General features: G+C 50.7%; 1 protein-coding gene across 9 annotated transcripts in view; it reads left to right on the top strand.

The window, feature by feature from the left end:
• Positions 1-22,460, top strand: part of Atp2b2 (ATPase plasma membrane Ca2+ transporting 2) — a 320,647-nt gene that overhangs the window by 242,197 nt on the left and 55,990 nt on the right. For 4 of the 9 annotated variants that reach the window (XM_026788029.1, XM_013352970.2, XM_026788028.1 and 1 more), the window contains 6 exons: positions 7,901-8,026; positions 9,637-9,669; positions 10,930-10,989; positions 16,547-16,588; positions 17,355-17,513; positions 19,757-19,971. In XM_026788029.1, the coding sequence (XP_026643830.1) occupies positions 7,901-8,026; positions 9,637-9,669; positions 10,930-10,989; positions 16,547-16,588; positions 17,355-17,513; positions 19,757-19,971 (635 nt within the window). The remainder of the gene's footprint in view (positions 1-7,900; positions 8,027-9,636; positions 9,670-10,929; positions 10,990-16,546; positions 16,589-17,354; positions 17,514-19,756; positions 19,972-22,460) is intronic. The other 5 variants (XM_013352966.2, XM_013352969.2, XM_005365023.3 and 2 more) reach the window with 3 other exon arrangements.

The raw sequence follows: 22,460 nt of genomic DNA, 5'->3' as shown, positions 1-22,460 counted from the left end.
ACCGGGCAGGAAAGAAAGCAGATACCAACACCCAGAGGCAGGACCACACTGAGGTGTGGGATAGCAGGATATTCTGGACTATAGTCAGGAGTCAGGACGTTATTCTGAGTAGAATGGGATGGCCTAGATGGAGTTGCCTAATGACACTGGCAATTTTTTAAAGTTTTTCTGGCTCTCATGGGGGCAAGAGATGGGCTGGGGAGGTCATGTGGGCAGAACACCTCCATAAAACCCTTCCTTGCAGAGATAACCAAGAGGCTTCATTGCATGGCCATGTTAACCCCACAACAGAGATACAAAATGATATACAAAAGCCAAGAAAGGAGCAAAAAGGCCAGGAGGGGACTGTATTGAGCTGGGGTTTACAGGGCAATTAGAAGCTTGCTTGGTCCGTTTCCCTCCGGGTGGGTGGGATACCCTGGCAATACAAAAAGGAAGATCCGCAAGTCTTTCAGGCAATAGAAAGGCTGAAGTATTATTTTATCTAGAATTTATTCACTGCTTGTCTTAGTCAGGGTTACTGTTGCTGTGATGTAACACCATGAGTGAAAGCAATTTGGGGAGGGGAGGTTTTACTTCACTCATAGATCCATGTAACAGTTCATCAACAAAAGCAGTTGGGAACTCAAACAGGGCAGGAACCTGAGAGGTCACGGAGGGGTGCTGCTTACCGGCTTGCTCCCTGTGGCTTGTTCAGCCTGCTTTCTTATAGAACCCAGGACCATCACCAGCCCAGGGATGGTCACACCCACAATAGGCTAATTAACACCACCAACACTAATGAAGAAAACACCTTCCAGCTGGACTCATGGAGGCATTTTATCTCTATTAGCATGCCCTCCGCTCAGATGATTCTAGCCTGTGTCAAGCTGACATGAAGTGAGACAACACATCCCTATACCTATTTTGCTTTGTAGACCAGGCTGGCCTCATCCCCTATATTTATTGAGCGCCTACTGTTTGCTGATGGCTAACGGGACAGACAAGGTCTCTGCTGGCCTGGGTTGGAATTTAGAATCTGGTGAAGGCAGCAGTCAAGGAAGGAACACACAAGCAAATACTAAGGTGAACTCCAGGACAATAAACCCACCAAAGACACAAGATTACAGTGAGAAGGGGCCGGGAAGAATCTCAGCAGGTCAGAAAATGCCTTACTAAGAAAGTTACATTAGAGCTAAAACCAAAACTTTGAAAAATGTATTTCTGGCAGAGAAGCAGCAAGTGCAAAGGCCCTGAGGTCCAAGTAAGGGATCATGGAAGGTCTCCAGTGCCCTATGGGAACACAGGACCATGTGACAGATCTGCAGCTGACCCCAGACCCATCAACCCTGGTTCTGGCCTCTGAGCTGCAGGAGTTGGCAGGCAGGTAGCCATCCTTGGGGAAAGTGTGCAGCGGTTTCTATGGGAGTTCATGGTAGATGGTGACAGTCTACAGATAGCATGGAGAAAGGTAGGAGGGGGGATGCTAGCAGGAGTCTAATGGAGACAGCATTCAGAGTCACTGGCTAACAGTGTCACAAAGCAACCTGGGAGGACTCCAGGACAGAGAGAGATTCCAGAATGACAGAGATGCTTGAGAATCTGGCTGCGCTGGTTTAGGGTGAATCACGGGGTCTCGGTTCTCTCACAGAGGCACAGGGCCCAAAGGAAAACGGGGCATTGGAAATGAAACCAAGGTGGAGGTGAAGGCAAAGCCAGGAAGCTGTTCTGAGGAAGAGGCAGGAGGAGGAGTCTGGGGAGCACAGCAAGGGCTTCTGTGGTTCTTGTCCCTTCTCTCAAGAAGAAGGGAGGAGCTGGGAACATCTTAAGAGCCAGAAGTACTGGAAGCCAGAAGAGAAAGGAGGCCTGAGGCCCTTGGAGATGAGATAGGGAACACATCCCAGATGGGCTAGGGTGGAGCTAGTGACCGGGAGGATACTCTGTGTCTCACTATAGTCAAGAGGGTCCTTGAAGCCTGGGCTGGTCATCAGATCAGGAGTAGGTGGCATGTGAGGACCGAAACAAGCAAGGGAGATCTACAGAGGCCACCACAGGTCTACACGGCTATAAGGAGCCAGAGGAGTGGATTTGCTTTTCCCTCCAGATATCAAGGTCCAGGGAACATCCTTGAAGATATGCTGTAGAGGATGGTTGGGCCAGAGATGTCCGGAAGGTTGTGCTCACCTTGTGGGACTGATGGGCTGGTAGGAGGCTCCAGAAAACACACCTCTCAACTTGAAAGGCCCTGTTCATCGGAAGGATAGAAAAGGGGGCGTTAGAGTTGAGATCCACAAAGACAGCCCCCGGCACATACTAACTAGGTGGATGAGGAAGGAGCCAGACATACACAGAAGGCCAGCTGGGCAGAGGGAGGAGGGGTGGCAGAGCGTGGACAGGTGTGGACAGCAGCAGGGAACGGAACAAACGCAAAGAATAAGTAGATAGTACTTTCTCGTTCCTGGCTATGTGAGCAGAGCTGGGATGGGTCAGGGTGGCCTGCTGGGAGGGGGGGGGACGCCAGCTCTAAGAGTTGCAGCTTCATCCACCCTCCACCCCCTGGATCTCACTACAGACCCACGGGATTTGTTCTTTCCAGCCATAGAGGACAGATGAACCCTCCACCCAATACCTGTCTTGCTTCCTGTTTGCCTGTTTAACTGCTACCATCTGCTCAGGACCTCACTAGGAAGGGACCCATGACCACCAGTGCCCTCCACAGCCACTCCTGTTAGCACACTGGGTATTACTTTGATGAGGGTTTTGGGTTTTGGTTTTGGTTTTGGTTTTTTGAGATAGTGTTTCTCTGTAGCTTTGGAGCCTGTCCTGAAACTAGCTCTTGTAGAGCAGGCTAGCCTCTAACTCACAGAGATCCGCCTGCCTCTGCCTCCCTAGTGCTGGGATTAAAGGCGTGCACCAACACTGCCCAGCTCTGATGGGTTTTGCACTGTGCAAACAATCAAAAATACAGAAAGAGGAGGAGGAAGAGGAGGAGGAGGAGGAGGGGGGGGGGAAGGAGGGGTGGGCAGTGGTGGCGCACGCCTTCAATCCCAGCACTTGGGAGGTAGAGGCAGGTGGATTCCTGTAAGTTTGAAACCAGCCTGGTCTACATACAGAGCAAGTTGCAGGACAGCTAGGGCTACACAGAGAAACCCTGTCTCAAAACCACATAAATAATGAAAGAAAGAACAGAATTGACAGTGTTCCCGCCAGACCAAATCTAACCGATCTCTTACCGAAGGGCCCACCCACAGACAGACTTCTGAACCAGTTCTCCAGCCAATCAAGTCCAGGTGAGGAGCTCTGAGCCCAAGGCCACTGCCGTGGGGGCTGTGCCCAGCTTCAGCCCTGAACCCAGCAGCTGTGAAGAATGTGGGAGGAGCAGACAGCAGAGGTGAATGGGACAGGTGCCCTGGAATACACATGCTGTGTGGGCTCAGACATACTGCTGGCTTCTCGGAGCCTCAGTTTACCTGTGAGACTCACAAAGTGTCAATGGTGACACAAGGGGAAACCACTGGGACAGGGTCAGTGGAATACCCTGAGGACCCCTGTGGACATCCTTCCTTACAGTGGAGACATGGCAGGGTTCTAATCCTCTTTGACTGGGAACCCCAGACAATCTCTACCTCTTCCCTGAGCCTGTATTTGCTCTTCTGTAAAATGGGTTGGTTGCCTCAGTTCCTAGGAATAAGTGGAAGCAAGGAAATTTCCTTCATCTCCATATCCTGCCTGGCCCCTTCCTCCTCTCAGGACTGCCCCTCCTCCACTCACCCAGAGGCACTGGTTTTAGGGTATCCATGGATCTCCCCCAAATCCCTTAGGAGCTTGGTTCCACATTGCGGGGGCACATTGGTGGTCTGTTGTGGGGATCACAGGTCTGCGCTTGTTTTCAAGCACAGCAAAGGTGAGGGAAGAGAGAGAAAGTGAGTTCCTGGCTTAGCCTTCACCAAACCCCAAGTTCATCTCCAGATCCAGAGGAAGAATCTAGAGAGAGCTCATATTCAGAAGCAGCAGACTAGGTTGTCGGCATCCACACGCCTGCCCCCCAGGATGTATAGGGGGACAGACCCCAAACTGTGACACAGTGGAATGGGCAGAGAGAAGGGTTGAGAAACCCAGGGCTGCAGGGGTCCCAGACACCAGAGTGAGGCAGTAGTTACTCCATTGCCATCTGGAGAGGCACCAACACAGTGCTCTTCTGGCAATCCCCGCTCCCCCACCCCACACAGCAGCTGGAAACATGGACTTTTACAGACCAAACCATCTTCAAGTGTTTACACATTAGCCAAAAAATTCCAGTATTTCACCAGTCCCTGAGAGGCGGTGACATTCGATAGACCCCAGAATATGAATACTGGCCTGGTTTTGCTTAACCTCAAGGCCACATCTCGAGCTCCCCGGAAAGGCTTCACATGCCCCAGGATTAGTATTGGCAGAGGGCAGAGGGCGAGGAGCACAGCACAGGAAGGCTGGTATCTGATCCGGGGTTTCTGATTGCATTACTAGGGCCTCGAGGAGCCAGCCAAGCCCTTAGAACAGTGGTTCTCATTCTGTGGGTCTCGACCCCTCTGGGTATCTAATGACCCTTTCACGGGGGCCGCATATCAGATATTTACATTACAATTGATAACAGTAGCAAAATTACAGTTATGACATAGCAGTGAAATAATATTATGGTTGGGGGTCACCACAACATGAGGAACTGTATTGAAGGGTTGCAGCATTAGGAAGGGTAAAAACCACTGATTTAGGAGTCTGAACTGGGGGACATCATCAGACTGCCATTTAGAGGTTGGGGCTGTGTTCCCCAAAGCCCCTGCTTCTATCCAGTGGTAGGCCTGGGGGGTTTCCCGGATCTGGTGAGCTCTTTGTCCTGCCCCCATCTCTGTCCCCTGTCTGTCTACACAGGTTACAGGAGCCGCCAGCCCCGGGTGGTGATAGGCATGATCAGCTTAGGTGATTTGAGGCCTGCTTATCTTGGGTGGAAATTGGCCCCCACATCTTTTTCCATCCCTTCTCTGCTAGGCAGGTGGAAAACAGCTTCCTGCGGCCTCTGGACCCAAGGACCAATACACTCATATCTCCACCAGCCTGCTCTCAACTGGGTTTTACAGCTAGCTGTGGGGGGCTTCTCACTGGGGCAGGGGCGGGTAGTGAGCTGTGTCCAAGATCCTAGGCTGGAAGAAAGAGAGTTTAAAGTCTGGCGTTGCTCTTCCACTGTGTAGGGCCTGGGACAGTCTACCTCGCCTTTCTGGCCTCAGTTCCCATGGCATGAGAGCTGAGATGACTGTTTGTAGGGTGGGGTGTGGCACAGTGCCAGCACACAGTAGGTGTGCCAGATATTTCCTTTGTGTCTATAGTAAGTGCTCCAAAGCTTTCCTGGGGCTTCAGTTCCCTCATCCGTCTGGCAAGACAGTCAGTCCTCTCCTCCCAGCACGTGAACAGAGTTGGTACCCAGAACCCTGAGTGGCAGGTCAGCTTAACCCTGCTGGACAGTCTCATAGAGCAGGCATGGCTTCTGCATGCACCAGAGCAGAGGGGCAGAAGAGAGGACCACCCTGCACTTCTCTAGATAGCCTGGTTGGTGAGCATGGCTCTGTCTGCTTCCCAGGCAGCCACTGTCAGATTCAACGGCATCTAGCACCATCCTGTCACGCAGACATCTCTGGCCTCCAGGGACTGCCCATGTTCCCCAGCCAAGGCTGTCTGATCTCATGAAACTCCAGCTTCTCAGACGCTCCCTGGCAGCCCCTGGCAGCCCCACTCTACTTTCTGTCTATGGATCTGGAAGCTTGTGGAGCCTCTGGCAGGTGGATGCCAGTTAGCTTAGTGTCCCCAGGGTTCACTCATGTCTCACGTGAGTCAGCCATGCCATCTCCTGAAGGCTGGCAGTCCAGCGAGAGAGAGACAGAGAAAACACCGTTTCCCACCTTTGCTTTGTCTTCGTTTCTTAAGACAGGGTCTTATGTAGCTAGCCCAAGCTGCCCTCAAACTCACTGCCTTTAGCAGAGGATGACCTTGAATTCCTGATCCTCCTGTCTCTTCTACCTCCCAAGCACAGGGAGGACAAACGTGTGTCACCACACCAGGTCTCACCTGTGCATCTCTCTCTCTCCCACAAGTTCTCTATGGTGTTAAGACAGCCACTCTCTGAGCCTATGTAGTAGAGGCCTGCCTGACAAGAAAACAACACTTGTTGATTCAAAAGCCCCAAAGATGGGGGCTGGAGAGATGGCTTAGCGGTCAAGAGCACTTGCTGCTCTTGCAAAGAACCCAGGTTTGGTTCCCAGTACCCACAAGGTGCTCACAACCCGCAGTAACTCCCGTTCCAGGGAATCTGGTGTCCTCTTCTGATGTGTTTGGGTACTGCACACATGTGGTACAGAGATACATGTGGGCAAAACATGTATACACATAAAACAAAAATAAAAAAAATTTAACAAATAGCAAAGATGAATAAATGTAGAACTGCCTCATTCAACAGTTTTTTTTCCAGACCCCTAAGAATTCTCGGGTTTTCTGGAATTCACTTTGAGAAACTTAAGATTCTAAGAAACAAGCTGGATGTACTGACACAGACCTGCAATCACAGCTATGCAGGTGGCTGAGGCAGGAGGATCACAGTTCAAGACCTACCTGAGCTGGAGTGAGTTCAAGGCCATCTTGGGAAACTTAGCGAGGCAGTGTTTCAAAATTTTAAATTGCAAAATAACTAAGATGTACCTCAGCTGGCAGAGTGCTTGCCTAGACTGCATGAAGCCCTGGGTTCTATTATTAGCACCCTAAAAACTAGGCATGGGGGCGTATGTCTGTAGCTCCAGCATTTGTAAGGCAGAGGCATGAGATCACCATCAGTGACACAGCAAGTTCAAAGCCAGCCTGTGATACATGAAAACTTGTCTCAAAAGTGCCTGAGAAAGGCATTCTGAGGTAGAGCACTAACCTCACATACACAAGGCCTGGATTTCATCCCTGTTGCCTCAAATACTAACTGTGACAACAATAGCAATAGTAGTCACCTTCGAGGAAAAGGACCTGAAATTTCCTTGTAGCACAGATGCCCCAGAGAGTCTGATGTCACTGTATACCCACCTCCTCATATAAAATTTGGAAGGTCATAAAATACAATGCACAGGATGACTTACAGAAACCAGTTGTGTTGAAATAAAGTAGTTTTAGAGTATGTAGCACAGTAATATGTGTGTTTCTAGATAAGTACTCAAAACAAGACCCAGGAGGAAGATAAACTACCGGTCTATTGTCAGAGGGGTGATAATCAATATCTACCACATAGAGAAAATCTGGAGTCTTTATAGTGCATCTACAGCTGTGTGTGATGTTATTGGTGATGGGGCCCATTCATCCTGTACATTCACAGTGGGGGAAAACACTGAATTTCACTCTGAGGTCTGTGAAAACATATATATGAGGTTTCCCATCTCAGTTCACAGACCCCCGAATTCTCCACTAGTGGGAAGATGGGCCAGTTCTCACCAGTCCTCTCTGGGTCTTAGTTCCCATTGGGTTGCAGAATAAGGTCTGATTATAAAAACTATACATAAAGAGATAGAATGTTCCGTACTTGGATTATAATCGTGAAAGAAGAAATGAGAGAGATAGAAACAAGCAGAGGTAACACTCCAGGCTAGAAAAGGAGGTGCTGGGCCTGCATCTTTTCTGTGGACCAGAGAACTGAGAAGCAACAGCAATTTTATAATACTGTCCCAAGTCCATCTCAGCCTCCCCTGAGGCATTACCATCTGAAAAGGCCCCACCATGCCCATGATGTGGCCCCCAACTGAAGGTGTCACCCCATGATCTCAGTGGGCAAGGTACTAGAAGCTGATAGACACTTGTTCCTTCTGTTCATTTGGGGAGGAGGCTTTGCCATGTGATAGTAATGGGATTATACCTTCCCCAGGGACCCATGTGATGGAGGGCTCAGGACGGATGGTAGTGACTGCTGTGGGTGTGAACTCTCAGACTGGCATCATATTTACCCTGCTGGGGGCTGGAGGTGAAGAGGAAGAAAAGAAAGACAAAAAAGGTAAGCCTCTTTCCCCCCACATTCACACACTCTGAAAACTAGGGAAGGAGCTTTTAAAGCCACATTTTTCATTTACCTGTTCACTCCACAATATAGAGTGCCTGCTACACCATACCCTTTGCCAACAGTCACCTCCCTTGTCCTCAGGGTCTGTTGGATTGGGTGGGTTATGTGTGTTCCATCTGCCTCAGTTTCTGTCTTGTCCAGTCATGTCACCGAGGCCTCCCCTTCCCCTCTAGGCCAGTCTCGGAATGCTGGAAATGTCATTCAAACTCCAGACTCCAGCAGTAGAGGCAACCAGCAGGAGCTGGCTTCCCATTACCTCAGTACTGAACAGAAGCTCTTACCCAGAAATGTTCCTTCTGACATTGGTCAATTATACCATCAGGGCTGTAAATCCATCCAGCATAGGCAAGTGCCGGGCATGGGCAGGCACTTGAAAACATGGTTGAAATCCAGTTCCATGCTTTTTGCTCTGATTCCCCAGGAGGTGACACAATGTCCAAGTCCTGGTTCCCCTTCTCCTTTCAAAGTAACAGTCCCTCACTGAGGTGCAATGTGTAGCCATCTGAGATACAAATACCTTCCAGAACAGAAAAAAGATGCTCACACAAAAAGGCCTGAACCCAAATCCCAGAATAGCCAGAGCCTTACCTGGTATCCACACTCAGTCTCAGGAACAGTCCCTTTTCAGAATGTCAGCCTTTCACCTCCTTCCCTAAGCTCTAGAGCAGCACCCACACATTCAGACCTTTGGGAGATTGGGGAAGGTCGATAAGTGGGCAGGTGGCCCTTCCCAATCAAGTTCAGGCAGGCATGCTATCCACAGAGACCACTGGAACACAAAACGGGCATCAGGGCCGAAGGCAGCTGGTAACTGAGTGGAGAACTCCTTCCCAGTGTGTCCCCTGAGGTCACAGTCGTCCCTTCAACACCCAGCATGAACAGTGAAGCTGAGCTGTTATCTGGGAGAGCAAAGTGAGGCTGAACTAAATGGAGCAAAGACCTGGCTGAGAGTCCCAGGAGGTACTGGGACAGGGTCTCATGGATGAGTGAGGATCTGTAACCGGGATGAATAGACAGTGCAGTAGGGCTCCGTAAGATGTCGGTGAAATACAGTAGTTTGTACCTGTGTTCCAACCTCCGTGGGCCTGGCTGGGAACAGACACCCGGAAGTTCCTGCAGGCCAGCCCTACATCTGACAATACCGTGAGGAAATCAGGCCTCAGTGGCCCCTTGGGTACCATTCAGGGTCCAAATCAGCATAGAGAGAGGCAGAAGAATCTGTTCTGTGTAGAGAGTCAAGGTGGAGTATGGCTTGTAGCTAAAGAATCAGAACTGAGCCCTTGTCTTCCCATCCCTTCATGTCAGCCTGAGACACAGCTCAGAGTCCAGAATGGTCTCGTGTGTGTGTGTGTGTGTGTGTGTGTGTGTGTGTGTGTGTGTATGCATGCATGTGTGTATGCGCACCAGTGTGTGCACATGCACAGCCGTGTGTGTGTGTGTGTGTATGTGTATGTGTGTGTGATGGTGGTCTGGTGAGGTGTGGTATACACATGAGGCTGTATGTGCTTCTCCTTCATTAACATGTCTCAAAAATCATCACACAGGTGTGAAGAAGGGGGATGGCCTTCAGCTACCAGGTACAGTAAGACAACCCTCAGGGAAGATGGGCTTTAGGAGTAGCTGCAGCTGTGGGCCCCTGGGCCTTGCCCCTATATTAGTAGCACATAGTTGGAGGAGACCCCATGTCTACTGAGGGTTATCCCCTCTAGACATTGCTGTGATCTTCTGTATGCCAGCCCAGCAGGGCAAGAAAAGCATCCACTCTGTCCTCTTATGCCCAAGGCCAAGTGGTACCTCCAGTGAAGCCCCCCATACTAGCATGCAATACCTATCTTGCCATCACAGCACCCCTGCCCCCCACCAACTCAGTTCCTGTCCCCAAGCACACACTCTGTCCACCTCACCCACCAGTGTCCTTTCCTCTTGTTTCCCATATAACCGTATCCCCACTCCAAGAAAGAACTCCATAAGGGTGAACTTAGTGGTCCCCTACCATTGTTAATTTCTTAGTTAAGATCTCCCTGATTTAAAAGGAGACATCTAGAAGCCCTTCTCTGCTGTGATATCTCACATGGGGGTTACTCCCGTACTCTTCAGTGAGCTGGCCAGGGGAGAAGGTGATGGAGGGTACTGGCCTGATCCTAAGTCATCACCGTTGACAGCAGTTCTCCAGGGACAAACAATGGTGGTCACAGGGAAAGACTTAGAAGTTTCCGGCCACACAACACCACTCACTGAACATTTTTGAATTGACCCTGGTCATGGATCCTTGGGCAGAACTTCCTTATCCCATGGGGTTCCAACCTGACCAGCTGAGCCAGCACAGTCCAGATGTCACCATAGAAATGCCATCACAGCCAGGGACACCTTTGATCCCAACACTCGGGAGGCAGAGGCGGGCAGATCCCTGTGAGTTCAAGGCCAGCAGAGTCTACAAAGCCAGCTCCAGGCCAACCAGAAATACATGATGAGACCCTGTCTCGAGATAAAATTAATAAATAAAGCGCCATCCCACCTGAGCACCTGACTCCACACCATACTGTCCTTCACAGACCCTCTGTGTCGGGGTCTCAGAATCCACTCGCCCTGGTGACATCTCCATGGCAACCCACCCACGCCAGTGGCATCTCCATGGGAACCCACCTGCCATGGTGGCATCTCTATGGGAGCCTTTCACCTCCTTCCCCAATTTGAGTTCCTCACTTTCCCATAGAGTTGTTTTGGTTTGTTTGTTTGTTTTTTAAGAATAAGTCGTGTGATTATCCCCAATAGATTCATGTCTCTGTCGTCGCCTTCTCCATTGTGACATTGCATTTTCCATCCCTCCCACCCCACAGCGGTCGACGGCGCAGCGCCTGCAAACGCTGCAGGTAGCGCAAATGCCAGCCTAGTCAATGGTACGTCTCCACAGCGAGCTCTCGGGCTGGGTTTCTGGGGTTCTTCTTCTCTGCCCTCTACTCAAGGCTTTCCCTATCCTGGGTCCCACAGACCTCTATCACGCATGGCCACCCCAAAACACTCTCCCTCCAAGTACTTAAAAGCAGAGCCATGACCCGAAAAGTCAACTCCACATGACCTTGGCTTCAGATCTAGCCCCATGAAAAGCAGCACCCAGAATAGCCCACCCCTAAGCATAGTTCTGCCTCTGGTTTTGGAAAGGTGGCCTGGGGTCAGGAACTAAATAGAAGCCATCATCTGGGTCCCTAGCAAAGGCTCCAAGCCTCCTCTAAAATTCCCCAAAGCTGGAGACTCGGGCTGGAGTTCAACCCTCTAACCCTGCTCATATCATGGCTGGGCCACAAGTAGACACTTCTCCCTCAGTCTCTTTCTCTTCTCTCTTGCCAAGCCAGGAGGTATGAATGCTTGTGGGGCTTGGACCAAGTCTGTCCCTCTAGTGTGAACTGGTGTGCCTCACTGGTGCCTGGGCTGGAGTATCTATGGGTCTCTATACTCTTATTTCGCCAGAGTGGATGGTTGGGGTGGCTGCCTGTGTCCCCGGGTCTTCATCATCCCCTCACACGCAGGCATTATTATAACCACTTGCTCCTGGGGTCTCCACTGTCCATCATCCTCAGATACCACCCCTGTCCTCACTAGGTCCCATGATAGCCACCCAGGCTGCACCTGGATGCTCAGGGGCATTAGGGCTTGGCTGTCAAAATACTTCCAGAGAAGCCGAGGCAAGGGACAAAAGCATTAGTGAGTGCTGGACATGTCCATATGTGGCTCGCGCCCCACCCCTCCTGCAGAGACCCTGTCTCACCCTGTCCTCCCACCCTACACCTCTCACCAACCCACCTGCCTTCAAAGTGCCCCGCAGACCCACCTAGGAGATGTCAGGGGCTGCACAAGGCACCTCTGCAAGCCGTTGCTAATTCTAGTGCGGGTCTATTTCAAGCCCAGGAGGAGGAAGGGAGACAGCTGGGGCTGTGGGTGGTGTCAAGCCACAGGGAGAGGTGGCTGAGAGGTGACAGAAAGAGCTGGCATGGGCAAACCCACAGCTGAGAGAGAAGGAAGTGAGAACCCACTTTCCCTAGCTGGCGAGCATACAGGTATCATGCTCATCAGTCAGTTCCGACAGAAATGGGGAGTCCCCCTTGCAGGCGACAGCCAGGGAGAGGCGAGGAGCTTTAGTTTCTAGACCAACGCTGTTACTAGTTTCCCGTTCTCCATCTCTTCCGTCCTCGTGAGGGCCCTGTCGCACAGGTTTTGTTGTCCAAATATGAACGGTGAAGAAAATGAGACTCGAGGAGATCAAGACACTAGCCTTGGGACTGGAGAAAAGGCTCAGCAGTTAAGAGCACAGGCTGCTCTTCTGGAAGACCCTAGTTCAATTCCTAGCACCCACATGGCAGCTGACAACTGTCTCTGTCTGTAACTCCAGTTCCAGAGGATCTGACACCTTCACACCAATGCACAAAAAATGAAGTTAAATAAAGAAAAGACACCAGCCCAATCCTAGCATGCTGGGACACGCCTTTAATCCCAATACTTGGGAGGCAGAGGCAGGTGGATCTCTGTGAGCCCAAGCCAACCTGATCTACATAGCAAGTTCCAGAACAGCCAAAGCTACATAGAAAGAGTCCATCTCAGCTGCTCATATTGCCTGTAGCTCCAATCCCAAAGGATTTGACTCCCTCTTCTGCCCTCCACAGGCACCGGACATACTCATGGTACACATGACATACACAGACATGTATGCAGGCAAAACACTTACACATATAAAATAAAATTAAAAAAAAAAAGATAAAAAGAGTCAGATGGTGGTGGTGCATGCCCTTACAGGAGGCAGAGGTAAGCAGATCTCTGTGAGTTCAAGGCCAGCCTGGTCTACAAGAGCTAGTTCCAGGACATCTAAGGCTGCCACACAGAGAAAACCTATCTCAAAAAACCATAAATAAACAAATACATAAATAAATATTTTTTTAAAAAAGCAACAAAAAGAAAGAAGCAGAATGGGGATGTAAACCCAGAACCCAGACCTGCTCATCTCTGCGGTGTCTTCCTCCAGTCAATCCAGTATTCCACAATGAAGTATGTCTTATAGATTTTCTATTGAAATAAAGAGGTCTTTCCTGAAGAAAAAAATGACCCTCTAGACTAAGACATTTGAAAGCCAGATGTGGTGCTATAATCCCAGCACCCAGAGGACTAGGTAGGAGGTTCATGAATTTGAGGCCAGCCCGGGCTACAGAGCAAGGACCTGTGGGAAAGATCTCAAAGTCTGGGGACCTAGCTCAGTGATACCACAAGGATCTGAAATATTCTCTGGAAACTGCTATGAAGGTATCATCAGAGGACCCTGAGTCTAAGTGTCTGGGAAATTGTAAGAAAAAAAAAAGGACAGGCAAGCCACCAGACCCCACTCCAGGCCAACAAAGGAGAATGTGAATTATAGTACTGTTCAAACTCCAAAAACGAGCCTAGAGAGCTGGTGGCTGAGGCTGGGGCAGGGAGAAGGAGCCCACTATAATCTCACCTCTTTTCCCTGAACCAACCCTGATGATATAGGATACAAAACAAGAACAACAAAAATAGTTCCCTAACTGTGACTCCCCACAGTCCCCATCTGAAAGGTGGGGTACCCACTCATCCCGGAGGTATCACAGTCTGTTTTCTTTTTCTTTTTCTTTTACGCTCATGCACCTCTCACTGTCAATCAAAACAGATGACGGATCCCCGTAACTTCTTGGCCTCTTTGCAGCACTCGGCAGGTGCTTTTCCTAAACATCCCTTTGGTTACTGTGAGCCCATTTCACAGAGAAGGGAAGAGAAGTGACCTTTCCAAGGTCTCCTGGCCTGTAACCGGTCCCTACCAAAGCCCATTTATAGTCACATGTCCAGGGATTTTCCAGGTTCAGTATGGGTCCATCTAGAATTTATGCAGGGCGGAGCCCGTGAGACTCCACTCACCCCCTATTCTGGGTCCCCTCTCTCATCCTTGGGATCATCTTCCAGGTCCCTAGTGGTGACAGAACTGACTGCTGCAATACAATGCAGGGCCAGGTGGGTACCAGTTTAATAAGAGCCTCAAATAAGTCCCTTGCTTCTAACAAACCAGGCCATCTGCAGCAAAGCACCCCCAGACAGGGCTCCCTTCCCCCAGCAGGTGCATTGCTATTTGTCTGGCCATGTAATCGCCATGGCAATAAAAGAGAATTGCTGGGTTTAATGGGTACACGCAGCCGCTAGGACATCTGATAATACAAGGCAAAACAAGCCCTCCCAGCATTCCAAAGGTGCTTCTGGAAGCCCAGTCCTTTGGCACCCCTTAGCCTAGTTAGTGAAATTATTATGAGAAACAAAAAATAACTGTTACTCGTTATTCTTTTCTCTCCTATTGTTTTTAATCCAAAAGAACATATTTATAACAGGACAAGAAGGGACTTTTATCGTCAAACCCCAGGGTGGACACTGGCCCTCTGTCAGGAGTTATGGATGGCAGCTAGTGAGCTGGGGTCTGAGCAAGCCATCGCGTGTCCACAGTGATGGTAGCAAGCCAGTCTCGAAGCCCCAGGGTTGTTCTGGAGGTGTTCTGTGAGGACAAGCTGCCTCTGGACATCCCTCAGCCTCAGTTTCTCATTTATAAGATGACAGTCCCTCCCACCTGATCTTGCAGGGCCTGACAAGAGATGACACTTGCAGAATTGTCCTCGGTCAGCTGAAGACTGGCCCATGGAAGCGCTTGTTATGAATTAAGCCCCCGGGTGTTCCCAGGGTTTGGATACATCACCCCACTGTGCCCAGGTGGGAACAGACTATCTGAGGCAAAGCCACTGCTGGTCAGTGTCGTGACAAGATTCTCAGAAAGCCCTCACACTGCCACTATGAGCCCCCTGTCCTGGGCTCAGCAGAGTCTTGGCGATGGGAAGAGCAGAAGGGGAACATTCCCCCTCCAAGGCAAGCTCTCTGCCTAAGCAGCTCCGTCCCTCTCTGAGCCTGTTTCTCCTGGATAGATAGGAGTCCAACACGAGCGTCCTTCTCAGACACAGTGACAGGAGTCAGATCAGTGGTTCTCAGTCTGTGGGTCGCCACCCCTCTGAGGGTTACAGATCAGATATTTACACTGTGATTCATAATGGTGGTGAAATTACAGTTATGAAGTAGCAATGAAAACAGTTTTATGGTTGTGGGTCACCATAAGATGAGGAACTATATTAAAGGGTCGCAGCATAAGGAAGGTTGAGGACCACTGATCTAGAGGAAAGCATGGGGGCCATGTGAACTCAGAGCCTGGTGGCCTTGGCAGCATATGCCATAGCTAAACAGCTTTCTCCCATCCCTCCTGAGGGACCAAAACTATAGGAACAGTTTCAGTGGGTGGCCAGGCCTAGTGGACAGGAAGGCACAGTGGAAAGCAGGTTTCTCAGGCAAGAAGTGGCAGTCTCCAGTCCTGCCCACAGTGGCCCAGGCTGTGGCAAGGGTTCCTAGGTAGCACTGATGGCAGGGGAAAAAAACCACCCAGCCCTTCCCCCACACCTGGCAGCATCAGGCCCTGGCATAGGCGGTAGCGCCCAGTGTAGCCACTGGCTCTTGTTAGCCTGTCTATGAAGCTGGAGCTACGCCTTAAGATCTCTTCCAGGGGCCAGTGGCTTCCCCTTGAACCAAGATATTTCCCACAAACCTTCAGACACCCTGGGGAAATTTCAGTGACAGTTACTGGGGACCCTCGCTTACCTTCTGCCCTGTAAACTCTACAGGACTTTCGGCAGGGTTGTCCTTGGTGCTAAGATCACATCCAACCCAAAACAAGGGACAAGTTGACCTCCATTCCTCTCCATTCTAGAAGATTGACAATCTCTCTCTCTCTCTCTCTCTCTCTCTCTCTCTCTCTCTCTCTCTCTCTCTCTCTCTCTTGTTTTTGAAAAAATAAAATTGATATAGCTAGAAGGTGAAGCAGGAGGGTCACGCGTTTCAGGCCAGCCAAGACACTTAGCAAGACTTTGTCTCCAAAATAAAACATTAAAGGGCGGGGATATAGCACAGTGGTGGAGTACCTGCCTGGTATACACAAAGCCTTAGGTTCAAATCCTCAGTACCGCAAAGGGGAGGGAGGGAGAAAAGAAGGAAAGATTTGAAAGTTTCTCTTTTCCTTCTTTCAGCCATAAACATCATGCCAGGCTCAGTTTGGAGGTCTGGGAGCCTCCCTCGGCCTCCTGTGCAAACTCTGGTCCGTTTTCACTTTCCAACTCATTCTTTCCAACTAGAAAACACTCAGGGCCAAAGTTATTCCAACAGAAACACACACCCATCCAGTCCCAAAGAGAATCAAGAACCTTCTGGCCCCACAGCCCCTGTGGCCAACATGATGGCCAGGCTGACCTTCATTCTAGACCTCCTCAGCACCCCTGAGCAGCTTGGTCCTTCCTGTCTGTGATGTGAGTGTTTGTGGCCTGTTGTGTCCCCGTGATGACCTGTGCTGCCTGTTGTCTGTTGAAATTCTCTGTTGTGTAGGTAAAATGCAGGATGGCAGTGCCGACAGCAGCCAGAGCAAAGGTAACCGCAGCCATGGGGCTTGAGTCACAGAGATAGGGACTCCTTGGGGCCAGAGGTGAACCACGCACACCTATGGGGAGCTCTGGCATCTTTGGGGGTGAAGTCGCGATTCTCATAATTCTGGGGAAGATAAACAGGTGTCATAGTGAGGTGAGGGTCTCCCAAGCCTACCTACCCATCAGCTGGGATCTGGAAGTCGTCTCTTAGAGGCTCTTACAGTGAAGGCTTGGCCAGGCCTCTGCAACAGAAAGAGCGCTAGGTTCTTCTGTATGTCCCACACGGAAGAGGATCCCTTAGCTGGATATGAGAGCTTAGTACTTGTGCCTGGGACACCTTGCTTTCTTTTTTAAGTCATGCTTCGTGTCCTTCCAATTCTAGCTCCCTAGCATCCTAACAATTTGGCCTCAAGAACACCCAGTGGGGAGCCCTTCTCTTTCTGTCTGATTGTGATGGGGCCAAGGGCCCATTTAGGGTGGGGTCTATGAGCTCGATTCAGCCTTGTCCTGCTGGGAATCCAGGGTAGAGTCCTGTCCGGTAAAGCCCCAAAGTTGTCTCTGATCCCAGGTACTGCTGGGACCCAGAGACTACAGCTGGAAGGGACAGGTCCCATCTGAGGCTTCTTTGCCAGCCACAAAGGGCCCAGACGGGGCAATCAGCATTTCTCCTGGGCAGGCAGGGCGGGTGCTAGGATCCCGGCCTGTAGGCTGACCTGCATGTGTGTGTGTGTGTGTGTGTCTCTGTGCACATTCATGCTCTGCCCCCACAGCCAAGCAGCAGGATGGGGCAGCTGCTATGGAGATGCAGCCCCTGAAGAGCGCAGAGGGTGGCGACGCGGACGACAAGAAGAAAGCCAACATGCACAAGAAAGAGAAGTCGGTGCTTCAGGGCAAGCTCACCAAGCTGGCTGTGCAGATAGGCAAGGCGGGTGAGTTCCCAGCAGGTGCCTGGTTGCCAGGCCCCACCCTGCTCTGCCCTCTTTCACCTCACCTGGAAAAGAAGCATCTTGATTCCAAGGGGCCTTGAGGCCTGCCCTGCTCTCCAGTCAACCTGCCACAGCCACGGTTCTGAGCATCTAGGCTGGCAGTTTCCCCTACCTGTGGGTTCCTGTCTTCTCCCCGGTAAATGGCGATAATTCTTGTCGCCATCTGATAGATTACTTTGATAATTAAAAATGACTGTGTAAACAGGGGGCCTAACCTATGACTTACACAGTGCCAGACAGACCCTGTATGGCCCAGCATTGAGGACAGCAAAGACTTTATCCTGAGAACAGGATATGGAAGAGGTAACAGCAAGGGAGAACCAGAATGGATTTGGTCTTGCTAATGACCACCCTAGCTATTGTGCAGAAGGAGGACTTTACTGCAGAGCCCGGAGTCCATGCAGAAGGACTTTTCTGAGGTCCCCAGAAGCAAGCCAGGTTTCCCAAGTGAGACGTTAGCTGCAGGCGATCACTGTGGCAGTCTCCTGGCCCAGGAAGCCAAGCCCAGCTGCAAGGTGAGCCCCAGCACAGCCTTGACCTCCCCTTGTACTGAGGATGTATGAATGGCAAGGCCTCCCACCTGGCTACTGAGGCCTCTGTGGCTGTCTCCATTTCTAATTATAGACAGCGCAGCAGGGGACAGATGCAAATTATAGGCTCAGTGGTCTATATTTAAACCTGGTGACAGCTCTCGGCTGCCGGGAGCTTGGCTTCCCGCCCCTGCGGCTGTCAGGCAAGGATAGAGCTAGGCTCTGATGTTCCGCAGCTGGAGCTGGGGTGGGGAGATATGGGCCCAGGGATTTCCTCCTTCACAGTCTGCTGTCACAGGCAGGTGACTCCACAGTGACATGTGGCGCTGAGGGACCAAGAAATTAAATGATGACAACCTCTTAGCCTCTGAAGACCTCAGTCTCCACTCCCACCACCGTGCCAGGGATAAAGTTCACAGTCAAGCATCCTGGGCTCCCAGCCTCTCCCTACCTCCCTTTGGGGCTGAACCCCTGGTGGCCACGGATTATGGATGGGCCCTCCAAGTTGAGTCTGCTAAGCAAGAAATACATATCAGAGAGGGTGGAAAGTCAGAGAATCCTGAGACCTGTGGAGAATTCCTAGCCTTTGCTTCACCCCATGGGACTCCTAGACCACAAGCTGCATGATGGAGCACGCCCACCGTGCAGAGCTGCCTGGGCCTTGAAACCTGTACATTGGCCAGGGCATCATGGGCAACTGTTTGGGGTGGTTGCGCCCACAGAGCCGTACTATCAGCCCTCCTCCATCAGAGAAAGCAGGTGGCCACAGTCCCCACGGCACGTGGGTGGACACACGCAGCAGTTCAGAGATAGGCACACTGATCTGGCAGGAGGGACGCCGAGGACCCAGCATCACCCTAGTCTGGGGCTACCATCCATTCACTTCCCTTAGCTGGGCCTCTGTTTCCTCCACCTGGTACCCTCTCCCCAGGACCACTGCACATCTTGATAGCTCCTCAAATACCATCTACTCCAAGACACCATCCCTGGTCGTGCTAGCTCCGGCAGCCACTCTGTAGCATCCTTTACGGCATCAATCCATGTCTGTAGTGATCTTCCTATAGCCAAGCATGGTGGCGCAGACACACACACACACACACACACACACACACACACACACACTCGTGCCTATCATCCCAACACTCTGTGTTCTTCCCTACTGGTTTCTTACCTACTTCTGCCTGGGCAGGGTGTCTGCATTTGTTACTGCCCAATCTCTGTGTCCTAAAGGAGGAAGCACCCTGCACCTGGCACATCACAGGTGCCTGGAAGTGTTTATTGAGTGAGTGAGATTTCAACCTTACCTCATTAATTGTGCAACACTTGCATACAGGTGGTTCTTGCTGGACTCGTGTTCCCTCCACAAATGTTTATAGCATGGCTGAGTGTCATATGGCTAGGCACCGTGGTAGGCATTTTATTTGCATTTCCATGTGAGCTTTTCAAAACCATAGGCAGGAAATCTGCCCCCAGGCCTCATACAGAAGAGGCAACTGAGGCTCCCTGAGGACCTAGGACTTGCTCTAGGCCACAAAACAAGGAAGTACAACTAACTAGGAGGTAAATTGAGGTCTGCCCAGGAGGCCTTCAGAAGGGGTTTAGTGCACACCTCAGCCCTCCCTTGGAGCCCTCTGAGCAGGTGTCCCCACGTCACAGGCCTGGTGATGTCAGCCATCACAGTAATCATCCTGGTGCTCTACTTCACCGTGGACACCTTCGTGGTCAACAAGAAGCCATGGCTGACAGAGTGCACGCCCGTCTATGTGCAGTACTTCGTCAAGTTCTTCATCATTGGTGTGACGGTGCTGGTGGTCGCCGTGCCCGAGGGCCTCCCTCTGGCTGTCACCATCTCCCTGGCCTATTCTGTGAAGGTAAGGAAGGAGAGTGGTGTCGGGTGGCTGAGGCCATCCCAGCTGGGCTTCTGTCAGGGAACCAGGGAGGACCCGGAATTTAAAGATGAGCTAAGAAGTGTGTGATTGCAGCAGGGACTTGGAGAGAGGATGTGGGTCCGCCAGGCTTTGCCTTAGAGGCATGATGTGAACTGAGAGTTACACCCTGCACCAGGAGTCCCCTTGTTCAACCCAGCCAAGCACGGCTTTATGGGGATACAACCTGGGCTGGCCAGGCCTTCAGAAGTTTTTTCAAAAAGAAGCCAAAAATCTATACTTAATATAAACTGTCCTGATACATATTGACAATCAACTCAGACTTAGCAAATAAAATGGGACTGCGATATGGCTCACTGATAGATGATTTAATTGGCAAGCCCGAGGCCACAGCACTGCAAACTGTCACATGCAGACACCACCATGCAAGCCAGAATACAGTCTCCTTTCCACAAAACCCAACAGGTAGGGAGAGGGAAAGCTGAGCAAAACCACACAGAAAGCCACTACCTCTCAGGTAGGGGTTACTGAAAACCAGGCGGGTTTACAAGCAGTTACGTGAGGTACCACCTGGATGTGTGCTGACCAGGTGGGAATCTAGGACTTTCCCTACATGCCTATGTACCTACTGAAGCATCCCATGTATCATCAGAGAGCCCACGTGCTACAGATCTGGCCCGTGGGCCCACTACCAGAGTGTCCTGTCTGCTCATGTCCTTCCTCTTCCCTTGGGATTTCCCCCATCCTGTTGGGCAGGAACATGGACTCCTGTTTCCCAGGATCCCAACACCAAGGCGTTGCTGAGAAGGCTTTTGTTCTGAGACACTGGCAGCTCAGCCAGAGAGCAAGGCGAGCGTCAGTTTCCAAGCCAGAATTTGGACGGCGCTCTGCGATGTAATTTCATATAGAGAGTGATCTCCCTGCAAGTGCCAGCAAGTGGCGGTTCTGTGTAAGGGATACAGCCCTTATCAGCTCCCTCTCTTACAGTTCTCAAAGAAACCCCTTCCCACAAACCAAAGCCCGAACAGGTCACCGCACAGTGCTCCTCAAGGGCCCAGCGCATGGCAAGGGTAGCTGTTGCATGGTCGGAAGTACGTTCTCATTGCCACACCACAGGGACTCTGTGAAGCTTGGCAGAACTGGTTTGGGGACATCATGAGCAGACAGTTTTAGGCCTTGCATCTTCTGAAGTTTTTATCTCTGGCTTGAGACTGGCAAAACCACATGATAAACAGTGAGGCCAACATTTCCCCTTTGAGCTTGCCCTGGGGGTCACCATCAAGAGCACAGTGGTGAGCGCTTGGGCTAGCAGGTCTTAACAGGAACAGCATACAATCCAGGCACATCATTTTAACCGTCCTAGTAACTGCCCTTCTAAAGCTAGGGCTGGGGAACTGTCTTAGAGTATAAAGCGTTTGCTGGGCTGTGTGTGAAAGCCCAAGGCCAGATCTCTGCACCCACATAAAAGTCAGGCCTCGTAGCATGAACCTGTGACCCCAGCCCTGGGGACCCCACATAGACAGATCGTAAAGGGAGCGTGCTGGCCAGCCAATATAGCTGACATGGCAACCTCCGGGTTGAGGGAGAGAGCCTGCTCAGAACATAAGGCAGAAAAGATACCCCAGCGTCAGTCTCTAGCCTCCGCATGCGCCTGTATGAGCAAGTATACATATGAGGGATATGAATGTGACTGGAAATATAGCTCGGGGACAGAGCACTTGCCTGGCACGCACGTGGCTCCGGATTTGATCCCCAGCACCACATAAAACGGGCACAATAACGCACGCCTGTGATCCCAACACCTGTGAAGTGGAGCAGGAAGTTTAGAAGTTCAAGGTCATCAGCATTTACATAGCAAGTTCTGAGAGCCTGTCTCCAAAAGAAAAAAGAAAATAATAGCCAGGTAGCTTAATGAACCTTAATAATACAAAGTATTCAAACATATGTCCAAATTACCAACAATCCACCATGTAATCAGCACAAAAGAGATGCTTCCTTTGGGTATCTGTTTTCATAATGTCTGTAAATCCAGTGTCTTCTATACACTCTGGGCCACACTTCATGTGCCCATCATCCCTCTGCAGCTACCATGCTGGACAGTCCTGATGAGAGATATTTGTATACTTTGTTTTAAGTTTTGTTTTGTTTGTCATAGAGAGAGGTTCACTATGCAGCCCAGGGTGGCCTTGAACGTACAGCATTCCCCCTGCCTCTATCTCCCAAGTGCTGGAATGTGCCACCATGCCTGACTTCCAAAAAGATACTCTTAAAGCAAAGAGCCAAGGTTCCTTCAATGAGTGTTGAAATAAGAGCGGCGGAGCTGTGTCCCCAGCACCCTGTCGCCCACATGGCTAGTTTAGCTTATGTTTTGAAATAATTATACGGAAACTGTATTTTTTTAAACACTGCCTGACCCATTAGTTTTAGCCTCTTATTGGCTAGCTCTTACATATTGATCTAACCCATTTTTATTA

The sequence above is a fragment of the Microtus ochrogaster genome, unplaced genomic scaffold (genome assembly GCF_000317375.1).
Source record: "Microtus ochrogaster isolate Prairie Vole_2 unplaced genomic scaffold, MicOch1.0 UNK1, whole genome shotgun sequence".
NCBI lineage: Eukaryota > Metazoa > Chordata > Mammalia > Rodentia > Cricetidae > Microtus > Microtus ochrogaster.
This window is presented reverse-complemented; position numbering and strand designations above follow the sequence as displayed.